The 14,382-nt window shown below is 40.6% G+C and overlaps 1 protein-coding gene across 1 annotated transcript in view; it reads right to left on the reverse strand.

Annotated features, from left to right (window-relative positions):
* The window catches only part of LOC100511652 (glycerophosphodiester phosphodiesterase domain-containing protein 4), an 89,899-nt gene extending 75,792 nt beyond the window's left edge, over positions 1-14,107 (reverse strand). Inside the window, 2 exon segments of the mRNA XM_021062557.1 lie at positions 2,851-2,910; positions 13,875-14,107. Of these exon segments, the coding sequence (XP_020918216.1) occupies positions 2,851-2,910; positions 13,875-14,084 (270 nt within the window). The 5' untranslated portion in view covers positions 14,085-14,107.

Raw genomic sequence — 14,382 nt, forward strand, 5'->3', positions numbered from 1 at the left:
TAAGTCAGTATGGAAGCCAGTATGGAGGTTCTTCAAAAACTTAAAAATAGGAGTTCCCATTGTGGCACAGCAGAAACAAATCTGACTAAGAACCATGAGGTTGTGGGTCCGATCTCTGGCCTCGCTCAGTGGGTTAAGGATCCGACATTGCAGTGAGCTATGGTGTAGGTCACAGATGCAGCTCAGATCTGGCGTTGCTGTGGCTGTGGAGTAGGCCGGCAGCTACAGCTCCGATTAGACCCCTAGCCTGGGAACCTCCATATGCTGAGAGTGTGGCCCTAAAAAAAAAATAAAATAAAAAAATAAGAGACCAAAAAAAAAAAAACTTAAAAAATAGAACTACCATATGATCCAGCAGTTCCATTCCTGGGGATATACTGAAGAAAATTAAAACACTAATTCAAAAAGATACATGCCCCCTAGTGTTAACAGCTTTATTTACAATAGCCAAGATGTGGAAACAAACTAAGTATTCATCAATAGACGAACAGATGAGAAGATGTGGGAGGTGTTTGTGTGTGTGTTTTGTCTGTGTGTGTCTGAGTGTGTGTGTGTGTCTGTGCATGAATGGAGTATTACTCAGCCATAAAAAAGAATGAGACTTTGAATTTATAACAACATGAATGGACCTAGAGGATACTATGCTTAATAAAGTCAGACTGAGAACAACAAATACTATATGTTTTCATGTAGATGTAGAATATTAAAATATAAAACAAATGAATGAATATAACAGAACAGAAACAGACATACAGACACAGAAAACAAACTAGTGGTTACTAGTGGAAAAAGAGGTGGGGCCAGACAAGGAAAGTGGATTAAGAGGTACTAACAACGAGGTATAAAATAAGTAAGATACAAGGATGTAATGTATAGCACAGGGAATACAGCCAAAACTTTACAGTAACCTTAAATGGAATGTAACCTATAAACATAATGGATCACTATGTAACATACCTAAAACTAATATAATACTGTAAACCAATGCTACTCCAATTTAAAAAAAATAGTGGCCTATGCTTTGTAAACTTGGGATGCCAGCAATTTCTCAGAATAATATGGAAGACTCCAATGATTTATTGCAAAAAGGCTTCTGGAGTGCTACCACCTATGATCAGCTAACCCATTCCAGATCATGTTCTCTGGGAGGTCTCAGAGGACAGAGGAAAAACACATGGGTGAGGAAAGTGTCAGCATCCTTGAAAAGTATGGTAGCGGCTATCCTTTATCCCTGGATAAAGGTGACTGATGCTGCCACTGAAACTGGCTTCCTAATTTCAAAAGCAATGATGAGATCCTGCTGTGGCAGAGGCCAAGCAGCAGCACTCACTGCCAGAGGCAAAGTAAGCATGCTTTCTATAAAAGGCACAAGCCTGGAATGGTTAATAGAATGGCACAACCCATAGGGTTATACCTTGGTTAGTTAACCGATCACAGCGTGCCAGTTCCAAAACAGATGCTGATCTCATCTGTAAGCCCTATTCATCCTCTTCTCAATCTATATTCTTTGAAGTGTAAGAAGATCTTACAACTTCAAATTCCATCTATTTTTAACTCTTAAGATTAATTTTCTTTTTTTTTTTTTTTTTTTTTGTCTTTTTGCTATTTCTTGGGCCGCTCCCGCGGCATATGGAGGTTCCCAGGCTAGGGGTCTAAACAGAGCTGTAGCCACTGGCCTACGCCAGAGCCACAGCAACGCTGGATCCGAGCCGCGTCTGCAACCTACACCACAGCTCACGGCAATGCCGGATCCTTAACCCACTGAGCAAGGGCAGGGACCGAACCCGCAACCTCATGGTTCCTAGTCAGATTCATTAACCACTGCGCCACCAAGGGAACTCCAAGATTAATTTTCAATTCATGCTTCCCATTTGAGTAAGAGAAAATCTAACAGGAGCACTCAGAGATTTAGACATATTCCTGGATTTCAGCAAACAAGGAAAAGTATCAAAACCATGCCTGAGTCTATAAACAGCAAGAGGCTGTGGCTGAAGATGCTCCAGGCCAGGGCAGAACAAAACAAGGGAGCCTATGCTGGAAATGCGCTGCGTGCCCACAGATGGTGGGACAATGATGCCTGCTTCCTGGGACCAGATACGTATCCTCTGAGAGAAACCATGTTTCCTATAAGTGTAAAGGCTCCAAACTAAGGGAGAGTCAAAACGACCTAAAAAGAGAAATTTCAGGGGTTACAGCATGACAGACATTGACTCCAAGAGAGGTGCAGTCCAGGTTCTCAGCAGCAGGGTCTCTGAAAATACACATAGCAAAGTCGATGCGGTAAAGAGCCAACAATGGTGCATTTACTTGGTCCTGATGGAACCAACCCCCCCCCTTGTGGGACAGTGTTCCTTTATCCTACCTCTCCTTCCCCTGAGCTCTGCTCTCATGGAAGAAAGGAGAAAGGACAATTATACTCTTTCCACCACTGCAGGTTTCCTGGCCTGGATTATGTGAAAACAGCGGAAGGGTAAAGTCTCATAAAGTTGGAGTTTGGTGTACAATGAACTGAATTTTTAAATGACTGAAATGAGAATCTTCTTCTGACTAAAAAGGACTGGGAAAATAAGGGAGCATGCCTCATATTTTATGGGGGTGGGAAGAACAGAGTCAGAGAACAAGTTTAACAGAGAGTAGTGAGAAACAAAATCAAGTTTGGGTTCAGCACCTTCAGTAAATCAGTTACATCTGTTACAAATGTAATAATGACTTCAGTTAAAACAGTTTAAGTAGATCTTTTTTTTATAAGGGGAACAATGAAGGAAAGGTAACTATGCACTGCAACACTGAGTGCCAAAGAGGCACATTCCTCCTGGTCTAAGGCCTCCTGCGAAGACTCGGATGTCCTACCTTATGACACCAGTGCAGGGAGAGTTCTCTCCCTTCCCAACACAACAAAAATCCAAGTACCTGAAAAAAACAAAAAAGTAAAGAGAGGTTAAGAGTTCCCCTTGTGGCTCAGTGATAACAAACCTGACTAGATATGGATTCAATCCACGGCTCGCTCAGTGGGTTAAGTATTCAGTGTTGCCATGAACTGTGGCATAGGTTGCAGACAAAGCTCGGATCCTGCATTGCTATGGCTGTGGTGTAGGCCGGCAGCTTCAGCTCTGATTCAACCCCGAGCCTGGGATCTTCCATGTGCCTCATTTGCGGACATAAAAAGCAAGCAAGCAAGCAAAAAAGGACAAAAGTGAGCAAGCAAACAAGAAAGAGGTTTTCCTGAAATCACGAAGATTCTACCAAAAACAATATTCTGAACTCAAAATTCCTTTTGCAGTCTGGCACCATTAACATGTTGCTACATCTGCACTTTGCAACATCCAGGAGTTTGCTGTGCTGTTCCTCTGCCTAAAAAGCTCTCCCTCCTCATGTCACTGACCCTTCCAAGTCAGTTCACCTCTTACTTGTAACCTTCACCAGCAACCTTCGAAAAACTTATTACCATCTTCTCTGGGGTTCTGTAACAATCACCACACTGACATCCTTCCTGAGTTCCTACCAATTTCTCCTCCCTGGGATGGAGCTTATTCCTGGTGTTACTTAGGGTCACTGTGAGATAACAGAGGTCAGGGGCAGCCCTTTTCAAGGGTCATTTAAAAGCACTTTCACCAGGAGAGACAGATCAAGATGGCAGAGGAGTAAGATGTCAAGCTCACCCTCTCCCACAAACACATCAAAAAAAAACACATCTACATGTTTAAAAAAAAATTACTGTAAAAGCCATGATACACACAAGGAACAGCAAAAGGACAAACAGGAAGGTGTTAAAAAAAAAGACTTCAAAATCATAGAATGTGGGGAAGGAAAGTAAGAACATATAGATTCTTTTTTTTAATTTTAATAATGTATTTGAGCCTATACGACTATCAGGCTAAAGCAAGCAGATACAGGAGGGGTTAACACACTTAAAAAACAGGGCAAACACAAATCAAAGCCAAACATTACATTCACAAAAACTAAAAAGAAAAGTTACTCGAGCACAAAATAAATGGAAATCATCCAACCAAAAAAGGAAAGAAAGGAGAAACATAGAATCAACTGGAAAACAAGGTTTAAAATGTCAATAAATACATATCTATCAATAATCACCTTAAATGTCAATGGACTGGATGTGCCAATCAAAAGACACAGAGTAGCATACTGGATAGAAAAGCAAAAACCACTTTAGGGCAACATACAAAGATAGATTGAAAACGAGGGGATGGGAAAAGATATTTCATGCCAATGGACAAGACAGAAAAGTCAGAGTTGCAGTACTCATATCAGACAAAACAGACTTTAAAATGAAGACCACAGAATGGATTAGCAATGAGATCCTGCTGTGTAGCACTGGGAACTATGTCTAGTCACTTATGATGGAACATGATAATGTGCAAAAAAAGAATGTATATACATGTATGTGTAACTGGGTCACCATGCTGTATAGTAGGAAAAAAAAATAATGCATTGGGGAAATAAAAAAAATTAAATAAAATGAAGGCCATAAAGAAAGACAAAGAAGGACACAGAGTGGCTGATTGGATAAAAAAGCAAAAACCTTCAATATGCTGCCTACAAGAAACTCACCGTAGGACAAAGGACACATACAGATTGAAAGTGAGGGGATGGGAAAAGATATTTCAAGCCAATGGACAAGACAGGAAAGTAGGAGTTACAATACTCATATCAGAAAAAATAGACTTTAAAACGAAGGCCATAAAGAAAGACAAAGAAGGGCACTATTTAATGGTTAAAGGATCCATTCAAGAAGTGGATATTCCAATTGTCAACATATATGCCCCAACTATAGGAGCACCCAGATACATACAACAAATATTAACAGACACAAAAGGAGAAATTGATGGGAATACAATCATAGTAGGAGACTTTAACACCCCATTCACATCTATGGACAGATCCTCTAGACAGAAAACCAATAAAGCCACAGAGATCCTAAGGAAACAGAAAAGCTATACTTAATTGACATTTCCAGGACACAACACACAAAAAAATCAGAATACACATTCTTCTCAAGTGCACATGGAACATTCTCAAGGATCAATCACATATTGGGGCACAAAGCTAACCTCAACACATTTAAGAGTACAGAAATTATTTCAAATATCTTCTCTGACCACAATGGCATGAAACTAGAAATCAGCCACAGGAAAAGAAAAGAGAAAAAACTGACTACATGGAGACTAAACAACATGTTACTAAAAAGCCAATGGGTCAATAAGGAAATTAAAAAATACCTCAAGACAAATGATAATGAAGACACAACCTCTCAAAATCTATGGGATGCCGCAAAAGCAGTACACAGAGGGAAATTCATAGCAATACAGGCCTTCCTCAAAAAAGAAGGAAGATCTCAAATTGACAACTTAACCCACCACCTAAATCATTAGAAAAAGAAGAACAAAAGAAACCTAAAATCAGCAGAAGGAAGGAAATCGCAAAGCTCAAAGAGGAAATCAATAAAATAGAGATTCAAAAAGCAATAGGAAAAAAATCAATAAAACCAAGAGCTGGTTCTTTGAAAGGTAAACAAAACTGACAAACCTCTGGCTAGACTCACTAAGAAGAGGAGAGAAAGAACCCAAATGAACAAAGTAAGAAATGAAAAAGGAGAAACCACAATGAATACTGTAGAAATACAAAAAAACCATGCGAGAATACTATGAAAATTATATGCCAACAAATTTGACAATGTGGAAGAAATGGACAACTTTCTAGAGTCTTACAGCCTGCCAAAACTGAATCAAGAAGAAACAGACCAATCAAGAAGAACAGACCCATCACTAGAAATGAAATTGAATATATCATAAAAACACTCCCTACAAATAAAAGTCCAGAACCAGATGACTTCATAGGCAAATTCTACAAAACTTGAACCAAAGAGGAACTTATACCCATCCTCCTTCAACTTTCCCAAAAGAATGAAGAAGAAGGAACACCCCCAAAGACATTCTATGATGTCACCATCACACTAATTCCAAAACCAGACAAAGATATCACCAGAAAAGAAAACTATAGGCCAATATTTTTATGAATATTGATGCAAAAATTACCAACAAAATTTTAGCCAACCAAATCCAACAACATATAAAAAAGATCATACACCACGACCAGGTGGGATTCATCCCAGGTTCACAAGGATGGTTCAACATACGCACATCAAACAACATATGATACTCAATGGAGAAAAACTAAAAGCCTTCCCACTAAAATCTGGAACAAGGAGTTCCCGTTGTGGTGCAGTGGTTAACAAACCCGACTAGGAACCATGAGGTTGCGGGTTCGGTCCCTGCCCTTGCTCAGTGGGTTAAGGATCCAGCATTGCCGTGAGCTGTGGTGTAGGTTCCAGACGCGGCTCGGATCCCGCGTCGCTGTGGCTCTGGCGTAGGCCAGTGGCTACAGCTCTGTTTAGACCCCTAGCCTGGGAACCTCCATATGCCACAGGAGCAGCCCGAAGAAATAGCAAAAAGACCAAAAAAAATAAATAAATAAATAAATAATAAATAAATAAAATCTGGAATAAGACAGGGATGTCCACTCTCACCACTGCTATTCAACATAGTATTGGAAGTCCTAGCCACAGCAATCAGACAAACAAAAGAAATAAAAGGCATCCAAGTAGGAAGAAAAGAGTTAAAACTGTCACTGTATGCAGACGACATGATACTATATATAGGAAACCCTTAGGACTCAACCCAAAAACTACTTAAACTGATCAACAAATTAAGCAAAGTAGTAGGATATAAGATTAACATTCAGAAATCAGTTGTGGAGTTCCTGTCGTGGCTCAGTGACTAGAAACCATGAGGTTGCAGGTTCAATCCCTGGCCTTGCTCAGTGGGTTAAGGATACGGCATTGCCGTGAGCTGTTGTGTAGGTTGCAGATGTGGCTCAGATCTCACATTGCTATGGCTCTGGCATAGGCTTGGTAGCTACAGCTCCAATCAGACCCCTAGCCTGGGAACCTCCAGGTGCCGCGGGTGTGGCCCAAGAAAGGGCAGAAAGACAAAAAAATAAAATAAAATAAAATAATTTAAAAAACAGAAATCAGTCGCATTTCTGTATACTAACAATGAAGTATTAGAAAAGGAATACAGAAATACAATGCCTTTTAAAATTGCACCACAAAAAATCAAATACCTGGGAATACACCTGACCAAGGAGGTAAAGAACTTATATGCCGAGAACTATAAAACATTAATCAAGGAAATTAAAGAAGATGTATTGAAATGGAAAGATATTCCATGTTCCTGGGTCAGAAAAATTAATATTGTAAAAATGGCCATACTACCCAAAGCAATCTACACATTCAATGCAATCCCTATCAATTTACCCATGACATTTTTCACAGAACTAGAACAAACAATCCAAAAATTTATATGGAACCACAAAAAACCCAGAATCGCCAACGCAATCCTGAGAAACAAAAACCAAGCAGGAGGCATAACTCTCCCAGACTTCAAGCAACATTACAAAACCACAGTCATCAAGACAGTGTGGTACTGGTACCTAAACATACATACAGACCAATGGAACAGAATAGAGAACCCAGAAATAAACCCTGACATCTATGGTCAATTAATCTTTGGCAAAGGAGGCAAGAACATAAAATGGGAAAAAGAAAGTCTATTCAGCAAGCATTGCTGGGAAACCTGGACAGCTGCATGCACATCAGTGAAACTAGAACACACCCTCACACCATGCACAAAAATTAACTCAAAATAGCTTAAAGACTTAAATATAAGACAAGACACCATCAAACTCCTGGAAGAGAACATAGGCAAAATGTTCTCTGACATCAACCTTATGAATATTTTCTCAGGGCAGTCTCCCAAAGCAACAGAAATAAAAGCAAAAATAAACCAGTGGAACCTAATCAAACTGACAAGCTTTTGCACAGCAAAGGAAACCAAAAAGAAAACAAAGACAACGTACAGAATGGGAGAAAATAGTTTCAAATGAAGCAAATGACAAGGGCTTAATCTCTAGAATATACAAGCAACTTATACAACTCAACAGCCAAAATGCCAACCACTCAATGGAAAAATGGGCAGAAGACCTGAATAGACATTTCTCCAAGGAAGATATACAGATGCCCAACAAGCACATGAAAAAATGCTCAGCATCCTTGATTATTAGAGAAATGCAAATCAAACCTACCATGAGATACCACCTCACACCATTGAATGGCCATTGTTAACCAGTTAACCATTGTTAACAAGTCCACAAACAACAAATGCCAGAGGGGGTGTGGAGAAAAGGGAACCCTCCTGCACTGTTGGTGGGAATGTAAGCTGGGATAGCCACTGTGGAGAACAGTATGGCGGTACCTTAGAAATCTATACATAGAACTACCATATGATCCAACAATCCCACTCTTGGGCATATATTCGGACAAAACATTCCTTAAAAAAGACACATGCACCCACATGTTCACTGCAGCTCTATTCATAATAGCCAAGACACGGAAATAACCCAAATGTCCATCAACAGACAAATGGATTAGGAAGATATGGTACATATACACAATGGAATACTACTCAGCCATAAAAAAGAACAAAATAATGCCATTTGCAGCAACATGGATGGAACCAGACACTCTCATACTGAGTAAAATAAGTCAGAAAGAGAAAGAAAAATATCATATGATATCACTCATATCTGATATCTAATATAATAGAACAAATGAACCTTTCCACAGAAAAGAAAATCATGGGTTTGGAGAACAGACTTGTGGTTGCCCGGGGGGGGAGTGGGAGGGAGTGGGAGGGATTGGGAGCATGGGGTTAACGGATGCAAACTATTGCTCTTGGACTGGATTTACACTGAGATCCTGCTGTGTAGCACTGAGAACTATGTCTAGATACTTACATCACAGCACGACAATGGGAGAAAAAATTATGTATACATGTATGTGTAACTGGGTCCCCATGCAGTACAGTGGGAAAAAAAAACAATAATAAAATAAAGTGGAGAAGCGATACCAACAGAGATAAACACAATGGCAGCATCAAACAGAGTAAAGAAAAAGCCTAAGATAATCAACAAGGACCTCCTGCACAGCACAGGGAACTCTACTAAATATTCTATAATAACCTATATGGAAAAGAATCTGAAAAAGAACGGATATATGTATATGTATTACTGAATCACTTTGCTGTACAGCTGAAACACAACATTGTAAATCAACTATACTCCAATGTAAAATAATAAAAATTAAATTAAAAAAACCAGTATGGAACTCCCTCAGAAAACTAAGGATAGAACTACCATATGATCCAGCAATCCCACTCCTGAGCATATACCCACACAAAACTATAATTCAAAAAGATATATGCACCCCTATGTTCAGAGCAGCACTATTTACAATCGCCAAGACGTGAAAACATCCTAAATGTCCACTGACAGAAGAATGGATAAAGAAGATGTGATACATACATATAATTGAATACTACTCAGCCATAAAAAATTAACAATGCCAGTTGCAGCAACATGGATGCAACTAGATTATCATACTAAGTGAAGGAAATCAGAAAGAGAAACATAAATACCCTATGATTTCACTTGTATGTGGAACCTAAAATATGACACAAATGAACCTATCATTTGAACAGACTCACATACAAGAAAAGACTTTTCTTTTGCCAAAGACTTGTCTTGTTGCCAAGGGGAACGGAAGAGGGTTGGGAGAGAGAGAGTAGGGGTTTGCAGATGTAAGCTATTATACACGGAGGGGATAAACAAGGCCCTACTGTGGAGCACAGAGAACTATATTCCATGTCTTATGATAAACCTTAATGGAAAGAATATTTTTAAAAAGACTGTGTGTGTGTGTGTGTGTGTGTGTGTGTGTGTGTGTATCTGAATCACTTTACTTACATAAGAAATTAACACATCAGGGAATTCCCGTCGTGGCGCAGTGGTTAACGAATACGACTAGGAACCATGAAGTTGCGGGTTCGATCCCTGCCCTTGCTCAGTGGGTTAAGGATCTGGGGTTGCCGTGAGCTGTGGTGTGGGTCACAGACGTGGCTCGGATCCTGTGTTGCTGTGGCTCTGGCGTAGGCTGGTGGCTACAGCTCTGATTAGACCCTAGCCTGGGAACCTCCATATGCCGAGGGAGTGGCCCAAGAAACGGCAAAAAAGACAAACAAACAAACAAACAAACAAACAAAAAAACCCAAGAAATTAACACATCATTGTAAATCAACTATACTTCAATAAAAAAATTAATGAGCTGGAGTTCCCATTGTGGCACAGCGGAAACGAACCTGACTAGTATCCATGATGATGCGGGTTCGATATCTGGCCTTGCTCAGTGGGTCAAGGACCCGGTGTTGCCATGAGCTGTGGTGTAGGTCACAGATGTGGTTTGGATCTTGCATTGCTGTGGCTTTGGCGTAGGCTGGTGGCTACAGCTCCGATTGAGCCCCCAGCCTGGGAACCTCCATATGCCACAGGTACAGCCCTAAAAAGAAAAAAAAAAAATTAATGAGTAGAACAAAGTAAATGTAAAATACAATGTAAAAGAAAACAACTGTTTTGAAGAAATAGACTCACAGACAGTTACCAGAGGGGAAAGTGGGGGGCGGGATAAATGAGGAGGAAAGGACTGAGGAATGCACACCACGAAACACAAAGGAGATAACCAGCAAGGATCGACTGCACAGCACAGGGAACCATGTACTCAATATTTTTAACAGAAAAGCATCTGAAAAATAATGACTATATATATATATATATATATATATATATATATATAGCTGAATATAAATATAAATAAGTGAATCACTGTGCTGTACACCCAAAATTGACACTGTAAATCAACCATCCTTCAATTTAAAAAATAAGATGACAAAACGCTTTCTAAAAATAAAGTATTAAAAAATAAATAAATAAATAAAAGCTCTTTCTTGAATCGCCAGTGCCATTGCGACAGCTGTTAACCCCTACTGTTCATATTGGTATTAGTCAATAAATCTTAATTAGACTTGAATCTAAATCTAGGTAGTTACCAAGTCAGTGTGGAGATGGAGACCAAAAATTGTAGTCCTCAGATGTTTAGGATTTTAATGAGAGTCTGAAGGTATAAGGCACTCACCTGCTCGTCAAAACAATTTTATGTATATAATTCATTTGTTCTTTAACCAGCCATACAAAATACAATTTATTAAGTACTATTATTATTTTCATTTGAAAGAAGAGAAACTGAGGCTCAGAAGAATTATATGCGTTGGTCAAGGTTACAAAGTAACCTAAAGACACAGCGGGGAATAGGACCCAGGTTTTCCTCTTTGTTCACTGCTGCTGCCACTATGTGTATTTAATAATAGGGTGAAATACCAAGTTTGTTAAAATACATTGCCTTATGGACACTAGAACTCATTCTCACCTTAGAAGCAAACTATACTATTTCATATGTATTGTGTATAAAAGGAAAACAATTCAGTGGTCAGAGTCTGGCCCAGAGAACGCCCTTCATCTGTATTTTCCCCATTAAAAAGATACATTTCCAGGAGTTCCTGTTGTGGCTCAGTGGTGGATGAATCTGACTAGGAACCATAAGGTTGTGGGTTTGATCCCTGGCCTCCCTCAGCAGGTTAAGGATCTGGCGTTGCCGTGAGCTGTGGCGTAGGTCGCAGATGAGGCTCGGATCCTGAGTTGCTGTGGCTGTGGTGTAGGCTGGCAGCTACAGCTCCGATTAGACCCCTAGCCTGGGAACCTCCATATGCTGCTGGAGCAGCCTTAGAAAAGACAAAAAAAAAAGATACGTTTCTTTTTTTTTTTTTTTTTTTTTTTTTTTTTTTTGTCTTATTGCTATTTCTTGGGCCGCTCCGTGGCATATGGAGGTTCCCAGGCGAGGGGTCGAATTGGAGCTGTAGCCGCCAGCCTATGCCAGAGCCACAGCAACTCAGGATCCGAGCCGTGTCTGCGACCTACCTCACAGCTCACGGCAACGCCGGATCATTAACCCACTGAGCAAGGGCAGGGACCGAACCCGCAACCTCATGGTTCCTAATCGGATTCGTTAACCCCTGCGCCACGACGGGAACTCCAAAAGATAGGTTTCTAACTGGTCTCTCTGCCTATAGCCACCCTCCTACTGCAACTTTCAGGATGATTTTCCTAAATAGAAATATGATTTATGCTAAATGTTATTAGCCTACTTTTCAGGCTTTCCAAAGTCCATCACAAGCCTATCTAAAAAGATGCTCCCCTGGAGTTCCTGCTGTGCTTCAGCAGGTTAAGGACCCAATGTTGTCTCTATGAGGATTCAGGTCCAACCCCTGGCCTCACTGAGTTAAGGGATCTGGTGTTGCCACAAGCTATGGTAGAGGTCGCAGACGATGCTCAGATTCAGTTTTGCTGTGGCCGTGGTGTTGCCATGACTATGGTGTGACTCATGACTGAGCTGCAGCTTCAGCTCCAATTCAACCCCTGGTCCAGGAACTGCTATATGCCACAGAAGCGACCTTAAAAAGAAAAATTACAAATTAAAAAAAAAAGGAAAGATTCTCCCCATCATTCTTTAATATACCCTAAATGCTAACAGCACTGAGTCTTCCCTCTTCTCTCGTCACACCCCATATATTTCTGTCTTGCTGACTTTGCCATGATGTTCCCATGGTCTGGAACTCTCTTTCTCATCCCCATAAACACATGTCCAAGTCCAACATCCCTTCAAGGTCCCACTCCATTGCCACCTCTTCCAAGAAGCCTCACTTAGTCCTCCTGGCTGGACGTCATCTCTTCTTTCTAAGAATCCATGTAGAACTTTATTTAAGCCTTTCTAAAGACAATCTTAATGTTCTGTCTGTGATGGTTATTTTTGTCTAAGATTTAGTTCCCTACTAGATTCTAGATTCATATAATTAAGGACTACTGTAACTTTATCCGAATACTGATCTCTTTGACGTACTCTGCCTGAAAACAGAGACTGCACATTCTTGTTGATCTCTTCATCCTCAGTACTTATCACTCATATAATGATCTTCATTGAAAGAAAAATTAATGCAGATGTCAACTGATTTGGGGGCTGGGCTCTTCTTCATCAGATATGAAATTAGTGGGGATAAGGAATCATGAAATCAGAGAAAGCTATATATGCCTCATGTGCACATGCACAATGAAAAATTCCAATTACCCAGAAGTTAATCTCTCGTAAGCTTTCCACTTCAGAACTTCTCTACTGCCTGGTCTGAATTCCTCACACCACATGACACTGCTATGTCAGGAAACAGAGGCAGGGTCACGACTGCCTAAAGGCTTCTGCTAAAATGTATTTTGCACTGGGGGACTAGCATTAGAACAAGATTAATATATTAGCTAATTTGTATGGCCCATAAAGACTGATTCTCAGGAGATGGGCTATGAAACAAGCAATTTAATGTGTAAAGGTACCACCATGTGAAGGTATGGGTGTCTAAAATGACAATACTGAGTGAACCGGAAAATAAGCTATGAAACAAAGAAACAGAAAAAGAATGTTCTGAGAATCCCTTTGTGGCTCAGTGGGTTAAGGGTCTGGCATTGTCAATGCATTAGCTTGTGTCGCTGCTGTGACACAAGTTCAATCCCTGCCCTGGGAACCTCCACATGCCATGGGTGTGGCCAAAAAAAGAGAAGAAAAAAAATGTCTTGCCACCCTTTCAAAGGGTCAAAGTGGTAAGACACATTCTCCAATGGCACAAGTCTTTTTTCCCTTCATTTATCTCTCGTGCTTAATACTCAAGTGGCTGATATAAACTGCAACTCTGCTAAGCACGGTCGGAGGTTCTGAGGGCTCCCAGCACCAACTGGGAACCAGGCTACACACAGAGCACCTCCTAAGGACGCTCACTAAGGGAGCAGGAGAAATGGGAGATGTTACTCACCAACAGCAAGGCTGTGTAGGCAGTCAGGATCCCAAAGAAACTCAGCAAGACAATGGACCAGAAGAACCAGTATCCCGTGCCCAGAAATATGACCCTGCAAAAACGTGTTTCATTTCTTAAAATACAGTAAAAATTAATAGCGTCTGTGTCAAGGATCGGGGAGATAAGAAAGGACCAAATGAGGCATAAGAGGGATGGAGTTCCCGTCATGGCGCAGTGGTTAATGAATCCAACTAGGAACTATGAGGTTACAGGTTCAATCCCTGGCCTCACTCAGCGGGTTAAGAATCCGGCATTGCCCTGAGCTGTGGTGTAGGTCGCAGACGCGGCTCGGATCCTGTGTTGCTGTGGCTCCTGTGTAGGCCGGCAGCTACAGCTCTGATTAGATCCTTAGACTGGGAACCTCCATATGCCACGGGAGTGGCCCAAGAAATGGCAAAAAGACAAAAAGAAAGGAAGGAAGGAAGGAAGGAAGGAAGGAAGGAAAACAGAGGGAGATAAGAAAAGC

Source organism: Sus scrofa, chromosome 9, assembly GCF_000003025.6.
Source record: "Sus scrofa isolate TJ Tabasco breed Duroc chromosome 9, Sscrofa11.1, whole genome shotgun sequence".
In the NCBI taxonomy this organism is placed as follows: Eukaryota; Metazoa; Chordata; class Mammalia; order Artiodactyla; family Suidae; genus Sus; species Sus scrofa.